Below are 21,195 nucleotides of genomic sequence, written 5' to 3'. Positions count from 1 at the left end.
AGTAGTATTTGTTGCTATTATTTTTCTAAAATTTCATGTGTAGAAAAAACATTAAATATGTTTACTGATAAAAAAAATTTCATAAAAGTAATGGAATTTTGTCCTTAATGTTGTTATCATTTAATAAAAATATCAGGAGTTAAATACGCAATTAACTACCAATTATATATATTTTTTTAAAAAAGGTAATACAGAAGTAAATGTTTTTATAAAATTTCTATTAATATGTGTATATAAAAACTGTCAAATAGCCGATCTTCAGAATTTTTGCGTTAAATAGGAGAGGAATATAGCATTTTTTAATTGATTAAAATTTAATGTATTTAAAAACCAGTAAATGTAAAAAAATACGCTTTTTTTTTAAGAATGGCAAAAAAAATATGTTTTGTTCTATACAAAAGGAAACATGCTCCGTTTTTTTTTAATTTATATTTTATAAATACAACTAAAATTATTTAAGGACTCAAGTGAGAAAAACATACCGATCTGCACGTAAACTATTTCGTGATGTGAGAAGGTATGATTTTTAATAACATTATATGGCAATCAAATAGGAACCTATTTTTTGAAAAGGTGTTGAGAACAACATTTATTGTGTTTTAATAATTTTGCATTAAAAACCGTGTAAATAGGAGTACTAAAATGCTTTTTTTTTTTTCAAAAAAGATGGGTTAGTTGCAACCTAATAAAAACGCCTGTTTTTTTAGAAAAGAAAAACGCCTGTTTTTTTTAGAAAATAAAAACAACAGTTTTTTAAAATGTTATTTAATTTGTTTTGAATATTTATATGGTTAATATACGTAATTAATGTATGAAATTTGGAATAATTTAATTATATAGTTAAATTATATAATTTAACATTTAGTAATACGTGATATTTATTTTTAGTGAATGATTCTAAAAATGACGAAGTTTCGAAATGGGTATATGGAGAATAAATGAAGTAGTAAAACGTTCAATTATAATAACATTAACAGAAAATAGAACGCCAAAGCATATTTAATAAGGGTGTCAATGCTAAAATCTCGAGTACATTTTGTTAATTTTTGTCTATTTGTGATGTCTCATAAATATTACTGTCATCCATAATTTCTTTGACTGCAGAATTATTTAGGTAGTGAAGTGAATTACTTCGGTAAAATCAACATCCGAGAAACATGTAAATTCCTTCAGAGACTTTCCATTAGACTGTAGATGGTTGTCAATTTTTAGAAGAATCAGTTTCTTCAATGCAGGATCTTCTATAATTAAATCTGTAAAAGATAACAATAGATTAAATTAATTTCAAAATGTGTTAGATGAAAGACTGAAAGTTGGAATCATACCTGGTTGCGTAAGAGTTCCGCGATATTCATGTTGAATGCCGTTAGCCAACAGTTTCCAAGTGATATTCCATACGTGATCTGGGTTGCTCATAGTATTTGTAATTAATAATGAAGCAAATAGCCTTCTTAATTCATTTCCGGAATGATGTTCATCTGTAATGATTTCACTAACTTCTTTGATTGCATTAATGTATTCTTAGGGGCTAGACAGGAACATTTGCCGTGAGAGAAAGTTTTAAGGCGCAAAGAACTAATTTGTGAAAAGATAGAAACATGGTGTGGCTTTATAAAGCCTTATGAGAAGAGACTTTAAAGAGACTTTGATAAAAAATCGAGATTAATTTCTGAAGTTATTTTTTTTGTTTGCTTCCTAAAAAAAACTACCTTTTTTTTTGAAATTGCAATTATGAGAGTAATTTAAAATGTGCAAAAGTTTTGTTTGACATTAAAATTTCGGTTTTATTTAGAATACTTAAATTATCATTATTGTTTTTTTTTCTAAATTCAAATTTTCATTTAATATGTTATTAAATTGTTTGATTATTCCAAATTTGAAGTCTGATATTAGGCTTTTTATGAAAATCGTATTGAATGTCATTAAATAATTTAATTTTTATGCATAAATTAATTAATGTATTAAACTTCTTTTATGCCATTAAATTGGCTGCACATTATACGCATTAAATTTATGCATTAATTTTTTTTTACAGTATATTTTCAAATTTGATTGGAATACCTAATTTGTCATTATGCATTGATTTCATTTTTTGAAAATTTAAATTATTTCAATTTTTATAACATGAAGACTTTATTAGTATTAATTTTAGGTTAATTTCGTATACACAATTAAAGGCTAATTTATTTTAAAGTTAATTCGTTACCTATTCATTTAATATTAAACGTCTTATTTTAGGCATTTTTTGAACAATTATTGTATTAAAGAACAATTATGTGTATGAAAAAAGTTTTTTTATTAAAAAGGATATGGATAGTGTTATTAATGTTTTTATCTTTAAATAAATTTTGATTATTACACTCTAGTTTATTAAAAAAACATTTTTTTAGTTTTCATTGTCTTTGTTTTTACCCAAATAATGCAAAATTTATCATTTTTTTCCTATTTGACTTAGTTGGAGATAGGATTACACATGGTTCATTTCTTTTTTTTTATTATGTATTAAAATATAGTGTATATCACGAAACAAATGGTGAAATAAAATTGAATAGCACCAATCTGTAATTTATTATGCTGCTGAAATAAAAAAAAAAGTGATAGAGTGACTTTAAAAAAATAAAATACATATTTCATATATTTTCAAATACTTCTCGGTAAACTACGTTCTTTGTAGTGTTTGTCACTTTTTCTTCCTCATCCAGCACTAATAGTTTGAGTCCTTTTCTTGATCTTACCCTGGAGAGAGCAACATACAGCTGACCATGTGTGAATACAGGGCGAGAAAGATATAGGCTAACGTGGGATAGTGACTGACCTTGACTTTTATTTATAGTCATTGCAAAGCACAAACTGATCGGAAACTAACGCCTTTCAAACTTAAACGGGTAACCCGAGTCAGATGGAACCATGTCCAATCTTGGAATGAAAATGTCATCTCCAATGTTGGTTCCAGTTATTACAGTGGCTTTTATGACATATGTTCCAAGATCAACCACTATTAGTCGCGTTCCATTGCATAAGTTTTCGAACTTCTGCATAATAGTCAAATCACTGATTAATAGAATGAGTTTTGGAATTGCAGAAGGCATATTTGGAAGCATTAGTAGTATAAAAGCCGTAAACCAAAAATTAAATACTTCTGCTTAATGTTTTTAAACAAACCCATTTAGACTATCAGTTTCGGGATTTGAGAGGGGAAATTAACAGGTAAGTTTCATACAATACCTGGATTTGTCATGTAAATTGATACATTGAATTCCTCAGCTATCTGTATCAATCGAGAATGAATTTGTGCCAGTTTTTGCTGCAATGGTTATTTTTCATATCAGCAAAATTGGACATAGAGAAGGGAACAGGTTGTTGTAAATGAATTTAAATGACCGATTCATATACATGGCGCTCAGCAAGCTCCCCATTTCCTGAAAAGTCCACCCTATACAAAGCAATCATTGAATCTACAATCTTCCATCAGTCAATTTTGTTAACTCTCCATATCCCATAATAAACCAATCGAAGATAACTGTGTTCAGTATCGGTAACATCACACCAAAAGTCTGAATGGTTCTTCAAACATTTTAGCGGCCAAAGCATGCAGGAGGTTGTAGTGATGCTCATAAGTGTAGGCACGAGCATAGATAATCTTGCAGTCACAAATAGATAATGGTAAGCAGTCAGCACAAAATTATTTCTTTTAAATTCCACAATTAAATGATCCAGGAAATAGAGGAAACTTACATTATCCAAAAACCATCAAATAATGCGATGAACAATTATATATGTCAGGCAGAAGATCCCAGGCGGAAACATGATTTTCATCTATAATTTGAAAACTAAGAATAATATCAAACAAATCATTGCAATTAATTTTGGAATCACGAAATGAATCAAGTGTATGAGTAACCATGATCATAACAATGAAGCCGAGCTCATCTTGGTGTTTAGTGTAACTATGATCAGCTCCTTGTATGATATGTAATTTGTGGTTAGGTATAATATTGGGAAACTATTGTGCATCTTTGACAGGGATAACTGGGTCTGCAGGACCATGAACTGCAAGGAAACTGTGATACATCATGTGGTCTGAGATTAGCACTTATTCGTGATGGTAATTTCAGATTCAGAGTTTTATAAAAAATTGTTGAGGTATGTTTGATTTGGATGGAGAAGGATGGGGAAGGGAGAGTTTCAAGCATTCCATGTTCAACTTTATGGAAATTTCAAGCTTCTACTACTTTTGAAAGATTTTAAATTGCCCAATAAAATGGAAGTACAATCATTATATAACCCCCTAACTCTCTTCCATTCTCTTCCTTATCCCTTTAGTTTCTCTGTTTTCATTCAATACCAAAGCATACCTTTAACAGAAGCAAAAAGGATTGTGCTAGTGTGTATGTGAAACCGAGACAGACTCGTGGAAGTCTTCAGATGCATCACAGTATAATGAAGATAAAATGACAGCATGAAAGATGTTCAATAAAAAAAAATTGAAAACATAATCAAGGTAAAGAGAATTACTGTATCTTCATATGGAAACCCTCAGTCCACCTTATTAGATTCCCAGGTGCACTTGCTTTGTTTGCTTCACTGGGAATGAGAACGTAAAATCCAGCCGAGATATGTCTTCCTCGGGGTGGATGAAAACCTTCAGGTTCTGAATCAACGAACTTTGCAAGAGCTGCTGCTATAAAATCAAATGGTCCCTGAAATAAACCGAATGAATGTATATCAGAGTGTAGGCAAGCTTAATACTCTGATAGATTTTCCCTCAACAAACTTACCTATGAAGTACCGGTGATAGGGTTCAAGTCAAAACTACAGCAGCAAATGGAGGCTAATCAAGTCAAAACTACAGCAGCAAATGGAGGCTAATCGGTGATGGGTTTTGGGTACTTCGCCATTGACTTTGCTACATGTTGGTGGTATCTATCTATGTATGTATGTATCTGGTTGCATCCGAAATCAAATCAGGTGATGATGCAAGGAACCTACAAATCATGCCAAAATCAAACAATAATTCCACACTTCAACTTGTTCAATTCTAGGGAGAATTTTCAGTGCTCAGATTTAATTTAATGATAAGCATTAATTAATTGGATGTTGAAGATTTCAACACGCGAGTCTTCTTCTCCTTCTAATTTTGTATTTTTTCATCAATTTCTTAAACGATTTTTTGATGTAAAATCCAACGAATAATGTTGAAACCATCATGAAACCATAGAGCGGCAAAAGAAATACTGTATAAGAGATGAAACCAATGAGCATGAAATCCGTACCTGATGAAATGCCCTAATTCGTACCTAATGAGAGATGCAATTGAGAGAATGGCCATGAGAGATGCAATTGAAGGTAGAGGGAATTGGAAGGTCAAGGGGATGAAATCAATGATGGTGAGACTGGAAGGTCGAGGGTGTATGTACGGCGTTTGCAGCGGAGCAGGTTGTGAGAGATGCGATTGAAGGGAAGAATGGTTCGAATCTGGATGAGAGGGGAAAAAAGGGAAATCCATGAAGCCCTTTAGGTTTCGATTTAAGGGCTTATGATGCCGGAAATCGCAGACGGTGATGAATTTCTGGAAGAGATGAATTGCAGGGGTGAAACGACAGAGGAGGTTACCCTGATGAGAGAGGGGGAAAACGCGTTTACAATAAATGGGATTAAGGAGAGATGAGTGAAGGATAAGGAGAAAGGTGTAGGATAAGAGGAATGAAGGATTGAGTGCCATGTAGGATTTTTCATGATATTAACCAATCAGTAGAGGCCACGTATGCGATGATTGGACTGAGATCTTTTCTTGAATGTATGTACTATGGATTAATAAAGCTGGTATTTTTTAAACGACTTATCATTATTATGGCCATTTGAAATAAGTGGGAGAGTAGATCTTTAAAAAGTGAACCTAGCTACATATATCATTATATATATCTTACCTAATCTCCCGGATCTCTGAAGAGTGAAGACTTAAGGAAAGAGCCCAAGACGAATAAAACAATTATGCTCAATATAATAGTACATCAAGGAAAACATTTGTCTGATACAATCTTCTTCTATTTAACAACTTCTGGATTACTTGTCTGCTAGTGCTATACAACCAAATCTTGTCGCGCTTATCTAACACATACCTTTTTGGTAATCATTTACATAAAAATAAAATGGAAGGGAGAAAAAAAACAGACAAGTATTGAGAAACATTACTTGTGTATATCTCTGCTTCAGTGTAGATTTGTTAGTTTTGAATACTATCTTATGATAGAAGTGCTAGTTCTGCCCAAGCCAGAGATGATGACTTGAGATCCACGCTTACTGATGTGTCGATTATGCTCTCCAGCATGCTACATAATTCTCGCATAGATGGACGTGCAGTTGCATCAGGATTGATACAAAGACGTACTACCTCGCATATCACTTTGAGGTCATCATGTTTGAAGTTTTTCAATTCCGGATCAACCAAATGTGACATTACTTCGGGCATTTCAAGATACTGCTTGGCCTGTAAAGAAACACTCTTTCAGGGTTGCTTGAATCTGTAAAAATATACTTTTAATCATAATATTTTATGAAGTTTCTTACCCAGGCCACTAAGTACCCTTTGTCCTTACAGTATGGAGGCCTCCCGCTGATTACCTCTAGTAGGAGTACCCCAAAAGCATGAACATTGCCTTGGATATCAAGATGGCGCGCCTCAAGGGAGTTTGGAAGAACACAAACAGCACCTTGGCTGCTAATTGAACCAGAATTCTTCTCTGATCTTTCAAGAATTGTCTTCCAACTTTCAAAATCAACCAACTGCAATTTAGGTTCATGACAATGAAAACTCAAGCAAGCTTTTGGGTTTCTAACAGAACACAGTGGTAATTGTTAGTGCACACACCTTAGGGGAAAATTCGTCTGTAAGGTATACAACATTAGAATTCAGCTCTGAGATAGTGAATGGAGGTTCAACTTCTGTGTGCAAATATCTGAGTCCGCGTGCAATGCCTATAGCAATATTCATACGTCGTGTCCAAGAGAACTGGCATCCTTCTTCATTTGCAGTCATAATTGCATGTTGAAGGAACTGGAACAGTTAAAATCTATACAATAGCTAGGGAAATTAGTTGACTTACAACAATGTAGGTGCTCATGAAGTGTCCCATTTAAAGCATAATAAAAAACCAACATCCTTGTAAACGAAGTGCTCTCTCTACAATACCCCAGTAATTTTCCAGTATTCTCATGATTTAGCCTAGCCAATTCTGCCACCTGAAAGAAATCAATAGCATAATAAATATTTAAAAACTTGGACAACTATTGTCTGTCAACTCTTGTGTGCGGTAGTTATTGGAATGCTTTCATTTACCTCTCTCTGAAAATAGAGTTCAAGGTACCCTGTCCATTGCTCCTCCCTAATGCAGAGGGAAATTACAGCAATCTCAGGCCCACCTTTCATGGTCTCCTTGTAGACCACAGTGTCTGGTGAGGACCCTATTATGTTGCTGAAGTCTTCACATGCCACTTCAAGATCTTGTCTGCTATACCTTCTCACATCCTTTAACATCTCAGGGTCTGCACATTAATAAAGCCAAATATGTTAAAAGCGGCTCAAGAACTATATGATGTAAATAGAAAGGATAATACAAAGAAATTTACCTATATAAACTGTAATATGATCTTTCTGGCTTGCAGATTTTTTCCAAGGAATAATGATAGCTGATTTTTTGTTACACCTATGGAAAGCAGCGAGAACAGCAACCAGAAAGAGAGAACCGACCATAGTTCCCATTACTATTTCTATGGCTAAAAGCCAAGAAGGTTTTGATGATCCATGATGCTTGGGCATATGTTCAACAGGTTGGTGGTTTGGGTTCACCACTGGCTGACTCTTGGCAGGTGAAGCACCAGCTATAAAATAATAGTTCAGTATTATTTACAAAATTAAGAAGGAGCAATTCAAGGTAGAGAGTGTCATCCAGTGTATACTGGATTTGACATAATTCACATTATTTGCAAATATTACATAGATTCATTTCCAAGTCCCAACACCAAGTTGGGTTTTAGTAAAGGAATACAAAGTGAATCCCAGTGAAAGCCACTTCACAATGAAGTCGAGACTGAGCTCACTTCATTTCTTCAGCATGATTCAAATTTTATGAGATGTCTATGAAGACACGCCCTAAAGCATACCTTAAATTTTGAATGCTAAAAAGGTCGCGTCACACATACCGCATTGCATCGAAGGCCGTTGCTTGATGTCCTTGCTCTGCAGGCAGTTCCCTTGATAGCTTAAACTGTTTGACAGAGTACATGTTTTCTAAATATGGTCGAAGAGCAGAATGTCAATTGACCAGGGAATCAGAAAAGTACATTTGAAGATTCTCCAAGCATTTTGGTATGCTACCAACTAAGAAATTATATGAAAAGTCTGCTACTTTTAATTGAGACGAATTACAGAAGCCAGTTATATTCTCCTCTGATGCATACCTGATGAAATTATCGAGACAGATTAATAAATTTCAAAGTTTGATAGGTGAAACTTGGCATTTTAAAGACTTAGTGCTAAGCCAGACTATATGCTTTTTAGCCATAGCGGTTTTGAATCTCCCTAATGCAACCCCCTTTGCATACTGAATGGCTCCTATAAAGAATAGGAATCCTCAAAACCAAACCATAACAATTCAACAATAAAAATTACACTCACATCCCATTCTTATTTGAATCATAGTTCGAACTGCCACCAGCAGGAACAGATCCCTGAAGCTTATTCCTATCCAGCCGAAGCTCTTGAAGGTATCTCAAATTTCCAAGCTCTGGAGGCAGCGTACCAGTCAACCCGTTGGACTGCAGGTTTCTACCACAATGCTTCATCGGAGCAGGCTGTGAGAGATGCGATTGAAGGGAAGAATGGTTAGAATCTGGATGAGAGGGAAAAAAGGGAAATCCATGAAGCCCTTTAGGTTTCGATTCAAGGGCTTATGATGCCGGAAATCGCAGACGGTGATGAATTTCTGGAAGAGATGAATTGCAGGGGTGAAACAACATAGGAGGTTACGCTGATGAAAGAGGGGAATAACGCGTTTACAATAAATGGGATTAAGGAGAGATGAGTGAAGGATAAGGAGAAAGGTGTAGGATAAGAGGAGTGAAGGATTGAGTACCATGTAGGATTTTTCATGATATTAACCAATCAGTAGAGGCCACGTATGCGATGACTGGACTGGGATCTTTTCCTGAATGTATATACTATGCATGACTGCCCTTTAGTTTCTGTATTCTGTATATAATAAAGTTTGAACCATAACAACCCAAATATTATTATGCAACCATAAACCCTAATGTCCTTCCTCAAACGCCTCACCCGCCAAAACTCACCCACCGTCACGCTCCTCACGCGCCACCTCTCCTCCGCCACCTCCTCCAAACTCCACGACCGTTACAATTTCATACCACCGTCTTCTATCTCCTCCGAAACCGAAAGCCCCAATGACACCCCAACCAAACCCAACAAGAAAAAGCCGAAGCCCAAGTACAAACCCACCTCTTCGCTCGACCGGACCGGCCGGAAACCGTTCAATTCCAACTTGCCCTTCGATTTCCGGTGGAGCTACACGGAGAGCAGCCAAACGGTGAGACCCATCGGGCTCAGGGAGCCGAAGTACTCGCCGTTTGGGCCGGACCGGCTAGACCGGCCGTGGACCGGGGTGTGTGCTCCGGCGGTGGACCCGAAGGTGGAGTGTTTGGAGGGTGGGGAGGATCTGAAATTGGAGGAGGAGAGGAAGAAGAAGAGGGGGGTGATTCAAGGGGAGCCACTCACCAGTGCTGAGAGGAAAGCCCTGGTTTTGCAGTGTGAGAGGAGGAAAACTAAGAGGCAAGTTAATATGGGTATGAAAATTTAAAAACCCTGTTCCTTTTTTGCTTTCTTTTCTGAAATGTGGTTCTTTTATTTGTTTCTTTGGGATTATAGTTTGGTTTAGTTTCATTTTCAATATTTCAACATGAATGTGCATAGGGTTTGATTCACCCTAATGAAGGATGTTGTGACTCATAAGATGATATTGTATTAAATAATAATTGCATATACGTTATCAATTATGAAGTTTTTTTATTTTTGTCATCGATGATATAACTGCTCATTTCTTATCTAAAGGTTAATTAGGAATCAATATATATATATATATATATATATATATATATTTATATAGCAGAAATGAGAATGTTAAGAGGGATTAGTGGACACACTAGAAAGGATAAGATACGCAATGAGCGGAATAGAGAAGATATTGGAGTGGCGCCTATCGTGGAGAAGCTGATGGAAAACTGGTTAAGGTGGTATGGACATGTACAAAGAAGACCTATGGCGGAATCAGTGATGAGAAGGATTGATTATATGGTTTTAGTCTTTCCAAAAGAGGTAGAGGGAGACCAAAAAGAACATGGGAAGATATTGTTAAAGATGATTAATAGTATCCATCTTAATTTAGTTTTTGATCGAGCTCAATGGCGTAGTGTGATCCATATAGCTGACCTCACTTAGTGGGATAAGGCTATTTTTATTGCTTTTGTTGATGATATAACTTCTCATTTCTTATCTAAAGGTGAATTAGGAATCAAATATATACACTCACAACAGCTACATCAATTATTTTAATTAAGTAGTTTATGAAAATAAAGCTTCTCTTTGCTTGATATCTTGTGCTCTGACTGAGACTTTTCCCTTTTTATCTTGACTGCATTTTACTTAATGTAATCTCATGTTCTTTTTTTCAGTCTTTACTCTTTAGAATGCCTATAGAATAGATTCTACATTCTCAGTTTTGGTGCTTGAGGATTATTATAGCCAATAAGTGCTCTAGCTCTAGCTCTTTCTTCTTTTATCACTTTTGTAATATCTTACTTAGCTACCACAGTTTTTTCAACTTTGGTCCTTTTTGCCTAAGGATTGTGCTTTATAACTCTGGTGAAAACTACCTACGTTGTGTTACATAGTTAGTCCCGTATCCAGACAAAACAGGTTTTGTTAGGCAATTGACAATCAATGTAAAACCTTGTTGAATCCCCATTTACATGAGTCAACAATTTGATGTGTTTGTGTGTGTATAAGGATAAAGTTTGTGACTTTGTGTTTATGACGGACTTTGTATTGATTGCAGGGAGGGATGGTTTAACTCACAACATGCTTAATGAAATTCATAATCATTGGAAATTTACTGAGGCCATCAGGATCAAATGCATGGGTGTTCCAACTGTTGACATGAAGAATATTGTTTCTCAGCTTGAGGTTTATGCCTTTCTGTACTCTTTCAAACATCTAACTACATTGCCTTCTAAAGAAAACTTTCTATTATGATTATTTGAAATGCATGAACCCTGTGTTGATAGAATCTGTGTTTGATTATGTGCCAGTCTTATGTCTATACTTATTTGATAACACAACCATAAGCAATTCACATTCTTGTTGCAGGACAAAACATTTGGAAAGGTCATTTTAAGACATGGGGGTACACTTGTATTATACAGAGGCCGGAATTATAATCCAAAAAGAAGGCCTGTGATTCCTCTCATGTTGTGGAAACCCCATGAACCTGTATATCCCAGACTGATTAAGACAACAATTGAGGGCTTAAGTATTAACGAAACAAAAGAAATGAGGAAGAGAGGACTGAATGTTCCTGCTTTAACAAAACTTGGTATGCTCTGAATATTTTCTAGTTTCAGTCGGCAGTATACTTTTCTAAACTTTATTGACTCTACTGAATTGCAGCCAAAAATGGTTTTTATGCATTTTTGGTACCCATGGTCAGAGATGCTTTCCTCTCCAGTGAATTGGTTCGGATAGACTGCGAAGGTCTTGAGAGAAGTGATTACAAGAAAATAGGCTGCAAACTCAGGGTAAAGACAACTCTTTTGCCTTTTGATTTATGTTATTATAATAACTAGCTTTATGAGGCTATCTTTGTGATATATTATTATCTTGTGTTGCTTAACTATAATTGTGATCATTATAATGCTTTTTTAATTTTTCAGAAAACTGCTGTGCCTATCAATTTCATTTTCTAGGGAAGCAAGAAAGTCATACTACCCTCGATCACATGAATTGAGTGTCAGATTATTTTTTTAAATAATTTTTCTATTTTAATATGTTATATGATAGGAACAGAATATTAAGGAATAATTATACAAACTCTGGATGTTCGAGAGCCAGTCCCTCTCCTAGTAATTCTGGACTTCGAGAGCTAGACCTCTCACACTAAAACACACCACTTTTGAATGATGCTGTTAGAAACCAGAAATAACAATTTGCACAAGTGGAAAATGTAATGTTAGAGCTTTATATTCACAATGAATTGGAGAATGAATTACAGGAAAAGAGAAAGAAAGTCTCTCTTCTGGCCCAGAGCTAAGCTCCTTACAGATATGCACTATGCATTCTGCCCTCTCTCAAACTTGATTCTAACAGAATGACCCCCTCTCAATCTATTCCTCACTCCTTATACTAATCATGATGGCAATAGCTCTCTCTCTACCTGACACGTCTCCCCCCTTACTAACTAACTGTGAGTCATCTTTTCCTTCCCCCTTCTAGAATATACTTGCCATATTTTGGGACCCACTGGAACCTGATGGACTAAAGGCTCATTGAAGCCTTCCTGCATGATATTGGGCTCTTGCCTGACTTTGGGCCTAACAATACCCTCTCCATTTGCTGGAGCCTTGTCCTCAAGGCTGAAAGATGGAAACTGGCTCTTAATGGTAACCAAGTCTTCCCAAGTAGCTTCATCAACTCCTTGACCCTTCCACTGTACTAAAAGCTGTTGCACTTGTTCTCCCTGTTCAGCTATTGTACGTTTAGCTAAGATGGCCTCTGGTTCAATCAAAGCTCCACTTTCGCCATCCAAATCTGGCAATTCTTCTTCCTCCTGGTAGTTGCCCACTGCTTTCTTCAAAAGTGACACATGAAACACTGGATGAACCCTTGATCCAGTAGGCAATTTCAGTTGATATGCTACAGCTCCCACGCGTGCTACCACTGGATAGGGACCATAGTATCTTGCTGCTAACTTTGCATTGATTCTTGCCACCACAGACTTCTGACGATGGGCCCTCAACTTCACAAATACCCATTCCCCTACACTAAAGCTGCGATCACATCTTTTCTTGTCAGCAAAATGTTTCATCCTATCTTGGGCCCTCAAAAGATGTTGCCTTAGCTGTCTGAGAGCTTCATCACGCTCCAAAAGCTCCCTCTGTACTGCTTCAACTCTAACTTCCCCTTGCGTCCAGCGGGCAATAGTTGGAGGAGGCCTCCCATATACTATCTCGAAAGGAGTTTGTCCTGTGGATACATGGTAGCTTGTATTGTACCAATATTCAGCCCAGGGGATCCAATGTGCCCAAGACTTTGGTTGGTCAGCAATGAAACACCTCAAGTAGGTTTCCAGACACCTATTTACTACCTCTGATTGACCATCAGACTCAGGATGGTAGGCAGTGCTCATCTTCAGTTTAGTTCCTTGCATCTTAAAGAGTTCCTTCCAAAAGTTACTCATAAACAAGGGGTCCCTATCACTCACGATGGAAACGGGCACCCCATGGAGCCTTACCACCTCTCTCACAAAGATTTCAGCTATGACTTTAGCTGTATAAGGATGCTTCAGAGGCACAAAGTGAGAAAACTTAGACAACCTGTCCACTACCACCAAAACTGCTTCAAACCCCTTAGACTTAGGTAAACCTGTTATGAAATCCATGGAGATATCTTCCCAAATTCGATCAGGAATTGGCAGAGGTTGCAAGAGGCCAGCAGGAGAACTAGCAAGGTATTTTTGTCTTTGACAAACATCACATTGCTTGACAAATTCCTGAACTGAATTCTTCATTCCAACCCAATACACATTTGATGCAATCCTTCTGTAGGTTCTATAAAAACCTGAGTGTCCCCCTTGTGGAGTTTCATGAAATTCAGCCAATAATTCTGGAATCAGAGAGGACTTCTTGGGAATCACTAACCTCCCTTCATACAGCAAAATTCCCTGTTCCAGTTTGTATCCCTGTTTCGCTTCCTTTCCCTCTTGAATGTCTTGGATAATCTGCCGCAATTCGGGATCCTTCTTAATTTCCAATAATAAATCTTCCTTGCTTCCCCAACTCACACTAGTCACAACCTGGTTGAATTCTCCCTGTTCATGGATTTGGGAAAGAGCATCTGCACCCTTATTTAATTTTCCAGGCTTATAGCAGATTTCAAAATCAAAACCTAAAAGCTTTGCTGCCCAATTTTGTTGCTCAGCGGTGACAATTTTCTGCTGTAGCAACTCTTTAAGGCTTTTTTGATCAGTGGTAACCTTAAAACGTCTTCCCAACAAGTATGGTCGCCAGTGTTGTATTGCCAATACCACAACCATCAACTCTTTTTCATAAGCTGATTTAGTGAGGTTTCTTACCCCAAGAGCCTTGCTGTAGTATGCTACTGGTCTTTTATCCTGCATCAGAATTGCTCCAAGCCCTACTCCGGATGCATCACACTCTATTACGAATTCTTTAGTAAAATCTGGTAATGCTAAGACTGGGGCTGAGGTCAATCTCTCCTTGAGGACTTCAAAAGCAACTTGAGCTTGTTCATTCCACTTGAAAGCTTCTTTCTTTGTGAGGTCAGTTAAAGGTCTTGCAATTTTGCCATAATCTTTAATAAATTTCCTGTAATACCCTGTGAGTCCCAGAAATCCTCTAACTCCCTTCACATTCTTTGGAACAGGCCAAGCTCTTACACTGCTCACCTTGTCAGGGTCTACAGCAACTCCATTCCCTGAAATCAGATGCCCCAAGTAATCTACTGATTGCTTGCCAAATAAACATTTCTTCCTATTTGCTACGAGTCCATGTGTCCTCAAAGTATTCAGAACAATCCTGAGCTGCTCTTGATGTGTATGCCAGTCCTTACTATACACCAAGATGTCATCAAAGAATACAAGTACAAACTTGCGCAACAGTGGACGAAATACCTCATTCATTAAGCTCTGAAAGGTTGAAGGTGCATTCATAAGACCAAAAGGCATCACTAAAAATTCATAGTGACCCTCGTGAGTGCGAAAAGCTGTCTTGGGAATGTCCTCTTCTCTCACTCTCACTTGATGATAACCGGATTTCAAATCCAATTTAGAGAAGTATTTGGCTCCATTCAGCTCATCCAACAACTCTTCTATTACTGGTATTGGAAACTTATCTGGAATTGTGGCCTTGTTAAGGGCTCGGTAGTCAACACACATTCTCCATGAATTATCTTTTTTCTTTACCAAGATGACTGGGCTTGAAAAAGAACTGGTGCTATGTCTAATAACCCCTGTTTCGAGCATCTCTTGGACTTGCTTCTCTATTTCGTTCTTGTGATGATGGGGATACCTATAGGGTCTGACATTTACTGCCCCTTCTCCTTCTCTCAAAGTAATGGCATGTTCTTTGTCCCTCTTGGGGGGAAGCCCTGTAGGTTTCTGGAAAATGTCCACATATTCATTTAACAACCTCTCTAGTTCATGTTCCTTCTCAGCTTCTAATTTGAAATAACAGCCCTTGTCCTGCCCTTCCTTACCACATATCCTCCTGCTAGTTTGAGACTTGCCTATGACACTTTGTAGTGCTTCCAAGGATTCAGCTCCTTCTTCCAATCCCTTCAATGTCACCCAAACATGGTTATGCCAGAAACTCATGGTCTTCCTTCCCCAGTTCACAATCATGTCCCCGAGAGTTCTCAGCCACTCAATTCCCAATACCATGTCAACATCTCCCAAATCGAACAAACGACCATCCACCTCAAATGGAATTTCTTCTACTTTCAACTTCATCTGGTTACATTTTCCCCGGGTTCTGGAGAAAGATCCATCTCCCAAGGTAATACGCATTGGTGGCGTGTCCTCTACTTGCCAATTTAGCTTATGCACTAAAGATTGGGAAACGAAATTGTGAGTCGCCCCGCTATCAACCAGCACTAAGATTGGCACTTCCTGGACCGTTCCTCGTAGCTTGATGGTTTGGGGTTTGCTGCCTCTTTCTTGGCTCATTTGGTTAAGGCTGATCATGCTTATCGCTCCCTCACCCTCTTCCTCGTCCTCATCGACCTCAATTGCTATGAGATTTCCCTCTGAATCCTTATCTTCATCATCTTCCATCACCAATACTCTTAGCTGTTTGTCAGGACATTGATGCATAGGATGATATGCCCCTCCACATTTAAAACACAGCCCCTTTTGTCTCCTCTCCATCAGATCAGCATAGGATAAGTGGGTGAACCCTCTGTCTCGTGGACTCAACCTTTTCCTTTCTGTTTGGGCCGGCCTTTCTCTTCTGGGCCCATTAGTTACCCCTTTGTTGTTGTTACTTGGGTTCGCGGTTCCTTCCTTCCCATTTTTTACGAATACCCAATCGGATCCTCTATTGGGCGCTGGATTAGTGTTGCGGGTCGCTCCATACCCAAACTTGGCTTTCCGTGAGTAACCCGACCCGGTGTCTCCCAAGGTTTCCCTTTCCACAGCTCGAGCGATTTGCAGAACCTTCATACGGCTTGGATCCCCAATCGTGACTAGACTCCGCACCCTTCCTCTGATTTCTCCTTTCAAACCATGTAGGAAGTACCCCAGAAATTGCTTGTCAGGCAATCGGGGTATTTGTGCAGTGAGGTACTCGAACGAGGAAATGTACTCCTCCATTGTCCCTCGTTGCCGGAGCTCAGTGAGTTGTTCATAGATATCACCGTCGCCATACTCGCCGTAGCGTTCCAGGAGTGCCACTTTCAATCGATCCCAAGTGAGATCTTCCTCTTCGCTGATCAGCGAGTTGAAGAAGTGGATGGTTGGACCATCCATACAGAGCTGTGCAAGACTGGGTTTCACCTCTGGCGCCGTGTCTTGTACTCGAAAATAAACCTTCGCGCGAGAGATCCATCCCGCTGGATCCTCTCCGTCGAACATCGGAAGTTCTACCTTCTTCATCGAGTGTCGGAACTCTGACAGAGCATCTCCCTGTAAGGGCACCGTACCGATCTTACCCTTGTCCTTCCCCGATCCGTTGCCAACGCTGCCTCCAGAGTTGCTTCCGGGGTCTACGTTCTCATCGTCGCCGATGGTCGTTTTTCCGAGACTTCGCTCCAACAACGCAAGGAGCGTCGCCTGATTCCGCTCCATGGCTGTCAATGTCGATTTCATGCCAGTGAGTTCTTCCTCCAAGGTTGCGATCTTTGCCTCCATGCCCTTGATTACTCCTGACTGATTCTTCTTCGGTGGCATCCACTGGTTCTCCCTCGATTTGGAATCCGGCAGGTCGGACCAAATTGTTAGAAACCAGAAATAACAATTTGCACAAGTGGAAAATGTAATGTTAGAGCTTTATATTCACAATGAATTGGAGAATGAATTACAGGAAAAGAGAAAGAAAGTCTCTCTTCTGGCCCAGAGCTAAGCTCCTTACAGATATGCACTATGCATTCTGCCCTCTCTCAAACTTGATTCTAACAGAATGACCCCCTCTCAATCTATTCCTCACTCCTTATACTAATCATGATGGCAATAGCTCTCTCTCTACCTGACACGTCTCCCCCCTTACTAACTAACTGTGAGTCATCTTTTCCTTCCCCCTTCTAGAATATACTTGCCATATTTTGGGACCCACTGGAACCTGATGGACTAAAGGCTCATTGAAGCCTTCCTGCATGATATTGGGCTCTTGCCTGACTTTGGGCCTAACAGATGCCAACTATCTTACATAACTCCTATTTATAACTACTCCTATATAATGTGAATTCAAACCATAGCAGTTACCTTACTGCTGTAATCATAAAACTACCCAACTAATAATAATTAAATAAGGCTTAATTAAGTTTTTGGTCCCGAACCTTTTCCATAAATATAGCTTTCGTCCCTCGCCGGAGCAAGACGTGTTATTGGTCCCTATCTTTTGCCAAAATGTTTGGTTTTAGTCCTTTCGGCCGTTTAGGTCAACGCCGGAGCTCCGGTATGCCCATGTGTCGCTGCCACGTCAATTAATGAGCTTAGGTGGCATTTCTTTTTCTTTTTCATTTAAATTCTAGAAAAAAACCATAATTAAAACCCTTAAATATCTTCTTCTTAATTAATTCTTCACCTAATTAAATCATTCATTTAATTAAAATCAAAAACTGCCTTGAGGTTCTTCTCTTCTCAAAACCCAGATCTGCTTCTTCTCTTCTCCACCCACAAAACCCATTTTCTCTTCAAAACCCATTCTCTGCATCAACTCTCTCCTCGACTTCCCAGGCTCCACCACAGCCACCGAGCAGGACCTCGTCCACATCTGCGTGTCTCTCTCTCTCTCTCTGTGCCTCTCTCTCTCTCTCTGCTTTGTGACCGGGTTTTGATTTTGGTTCTGGTGACGGTGTCGCCGGCGAGTTCTCCGGTTGAGAGTAGGATCTAGGTTGCAGGTTTGAAGATCTGGGAGGTGACCTCGTCCATATATATGTTTTGCAGAGTGAGAGGAATCAGTTGAGGGAGGTAGAGGCGGAGGAACTGGTTGACCATGGCGGAGGCGGAGAAGCCTGAAGTGTTGGAGGCTGTGTTGAAGGAAGCTGTGGATTTAGTAGCAAACCAGATCTGAATTTGTTTTTGCTTCAGAACCTGTTTTTGCTTTTTTTTAGAGTAACATTGAATTTGCTTCACGGGTAGAGAGAGAGAACAAAATCTGGATTGTGGCCGGTGGGAACAAGAGAATGCGGCGGCAATGTTGTTAGTAAGAATCATTTTGATTTTGAAATTGGTGTTTGATTTTCTCTGTGAAGGGATGTTTGATGGTTTTAACAGAACCTTACTGGTTTGCTGCATTTTTGGCTATTCTTGGTTGTTATAATTGTTGGTGGTCTTGAGCTTCATTTCATGATTTCGTTGGTGGCTACTGGCGCTGGAATATAATTTGGCTTTTCCACTTGTCTGTACGTGTGAATTGGTGGGTTTTCTCTAGGTTGTTGGGGTTGTTATTTTCCTGGTTTGTTTTGCTCCAATTGGTGAGCACTTTTCAAGTTTGAAGATGAAGAGATGAATATGAAGATTGATGATCAAGCACAAAATCTGGGTTTTTATGAAGAATGAAGAGATTTGTAATTAATAATTAGGTGAAGGATTTAATTTGGATGAAGGGTTTTAATTATGGTTTTTTTCTAGAATTTAAATGAAAAAGAAAAAGAAAAGCCACCTAAGCTCATTAATTGACGTGGCAGCGACACATGGGCATACCGGAGCTCCGGCGTTGACCCAAACGGCCGGAGGGGACTAAAACCAAACATTTTGACAAAAGATAGGGACCAATAGCACGTCTTGCTCTGGCGAGGGACGAAAGCCATATTTATGGAAAAGGTTAGGGACCAAAAACTTAATTAAGCCATTAAATAATAACATCCCAACTGCTCTGCCTGTTACTGTTCACGTGCTACTGTTAATCTGCGCCTTGTTCACCAGCAGAAGTGGCTGTGCCACCACCTATGGTGGTGGTTGGCCTGAGTTTCTTCCTCTTGCGGCTGTAAACATGAATTTATAGACTTTTTCCATATCATATAGCACAAGATAGCTTTGTAATAACATAGCAAACCACATCGTGGTATAAACATAAAGTTTCAAAATATCACATCGCATAATGAAGACACAGTTTTAATCAAACCAAGGGATGAACTGTAATTTAGCCTTTTATAATAATAGCTGCAATGGTCATACAGTTACATTGGTACACTGTTCTACCTTTCAAAGTTTTTGTAGACAAGACTTGATTTCTGATTTCCAAGTTTTGTTCCCTGGGCTTGGTGCTTTAAGTTCCTCTTTTTCAACTATCTCTTGTGTTGATGCAGGATCTGGTCCCTTGTATTCTGGTGACTTTTGAGAAAGAACAAATTGTAGTTTGGAGGGGGCAGGATTATAAGCCCTTCAAGGGTGGATGCTTTCTTGAAGATCGAGAATCATTTGATGATGTTGGTGACTTGTGTATGGATGAAGAAGAGGAACAGCTTAAAAGCAGCTAACGAGACTCATGCTGCAGTCAGCTGTGGTCACCTGATGTAATCTTCATTTGTGCAAATTTGCAGGCATAAACCAGAAGTTCATTTAAGATTGGATTGATGTGCTATGAGTAGTGGTCAAAGAGAGGAACATGTGAGATATTTGGACATAAAAAGTTATCTCCAAACTTTTCTTTGCCCCTGATTCATTCTGGGCTTAAATGTAGTTAGAAGCTAACTGAAAGATGAAGAATGGGTATTTATATATACTGGCTATTTACAGTGCCGAACTGCAGATGTTTTAGGTTGAAATTGTTTCATTTTTTTATGATCTGCATAGGTTGCTCGCAGCTGTTCTATTTAGAATTGAAGTTGTTTATCAGGAGTTTTTTGTTTCTTTTGTAATTGTCACATTCACAATAACCAATTCAGAATCAAATTGTTAGTGAAATGACCAAGCTAAAGGGCAGTCTTGGAATTTTAATACTTACCGTGAAAGGCTGGCTTTGTATTTGTAGTTCTTGCTGAGGGAATTTTGTGGTTTGCAGAACAGAGTCTCACTCCAGCTTACGGTGAAAACTCGGTTAAACAGTGCAGCAAGCAAGGTTGTCACCAAATGGAAGCAGTTGCATCACTAGTTAGATAAAGCTTTTTTAGTTATTTTAGTGAGTTTTATATTTTGAATCCTTGATGTTCTTGGATTTAATAAGACAACGTGAGTTTTACATGGGTTTCGAATAATGTAAAACTTATTCTTGTTTTGGATACTGCACATATTTGTTAATCTTATTTCTCAATCATATACGATTTAATTCTGACCAGATCTAATTCTGTTGATGTTGATTCAAACACTTCTGTTATAGGTAAAGTTAGCAAGTCTAGCACTTTTCGAAATTGAAAATATGTAAAATATTAAAATGCGACGGATTTAAAATACACTGTTCTTGCCATGAGTTAATTATATCGTAGTGGACTACAGGACTAGTGGTTGCAAAGTTGTATTTTAAGTGACATATAGTAAGAAATTTATCAACTTGCAGCACTTTGCACTCTGATTTTAGATATAAGAATAATAACATGTATTTACGTTATCGTTCTAATTAATTTGCTGATGGATAAACGAAGTTGGCACATTGAAGGTTGCCAGTTATATTATTTATAATTAATTGATTAACATTATCAATTAAGAATATTTTTTTGTCATTAATATCAAATATGTGAAT

The 21,195-nt window shown here is 38.0% G+C and overlaps 2 protein-coding genes across 3 annotated transcripts; one reads left to right on the top strand and one right to left on the bottom strand.

Moving 5' to 3' along the window:
* Nucleotides 1-2,517: 2,517 nt before the first annotated feature.
* LOC130734424 (probable LRR receptor-like serine/threonine-protein kinase At1g63430) lies at nt 2,518-9,109 on the bottom strand. Its single transcript, XM_057586849.1, has 14 exons — nt 8,675-9,109; nt 8,341-8,457; nt 8,200-8,264; nt 7,627-7,878; nt 7,337-7,542; nt 7,107-7,239; nt 6,869-7,026; nt 6,568-6,783; nt 6,193-6,487; nt 4,779-4,985; nt 3,736-4,700; nt 3,394-3,640; nt 3,226-3,304; nt 2,518-3,032 (listed from the first exon to the last, which is right to left on the bottom strand). Exons 1-9 carry the CDS (start codon nt 8,839-8,841, stop codon nt 6,242-6,244), a joined length of 1,560 nt encoding a protein of 519 aa, XP_057442832.1. The 5' UTR covers nt 8,842-9,109; the 3' UTR covers nt 2,518-3,032; nt 3,226-3,304; nt 3,394-3,640; nt 3,736-4,700; nt 4,779-4,985; nt 6,193-6,241.
* A 133-nt stretch (nt 9,110-9,242) lies between these two features.
* On the top strand, nt 9,243-20,793 carry LOC130734423 (CRS2-associated factor 1, mitochondrial). 2 transcript variants are annotated; one of them, XM_057586848.1, is made up of 6 exons: nt 9,243-9,855; nt 11,124-11,251; nt 11,435-11,660; nt 11,735-11,862; nt 11,998-12,073; nt 19,826-19,965. In XM_057586848.1, the coding sequence occupies exons 1-5, from the start codon at nt 9,309-9,311 to the stop codon at nt 12,028-12,030; spliced, it is 1,062 nt and encodes a 353-aa protein (XP_057442831.1). In that variant the 5' UTR covers nt 9,243-9,308; the 3' UTR covers nt 12,031-12,073; nt 19,826-19,965. The 2 variants fall into 2 exon arrangements, with proteins under 2 accessions (XP_057442831.1, XP_057442829.1); XM_057586846.1 differs by lacking the exon at nt 11,998-12,073 and having other exon boundaries at nt 9,245-9,855; nt 19,826-20,793.
* Nucleotides 20,794-21,195: the final 402 nt, after the last annotated feature.

The sequence above is a fragment of the Lotus japonicus genome, chromosome 1 (genome assembly GCF_012489685.1).
Source record: "Lotus japonicus ecotype B-129 chromosome 1, LjGifu_v1.2".
Classification (NCBI taxonomy): domain Eukaryota; kingdom Viridiplantae; phylum Streptophyta; class Magnoliopsida; order Fabales; family Fabaceae; genus Lotus; species Lotus japonicus.
Note: the sequence above shows the minus strand (reverse complement) of the source record. Positions and strands in the feature narration are given on the sequence as shown.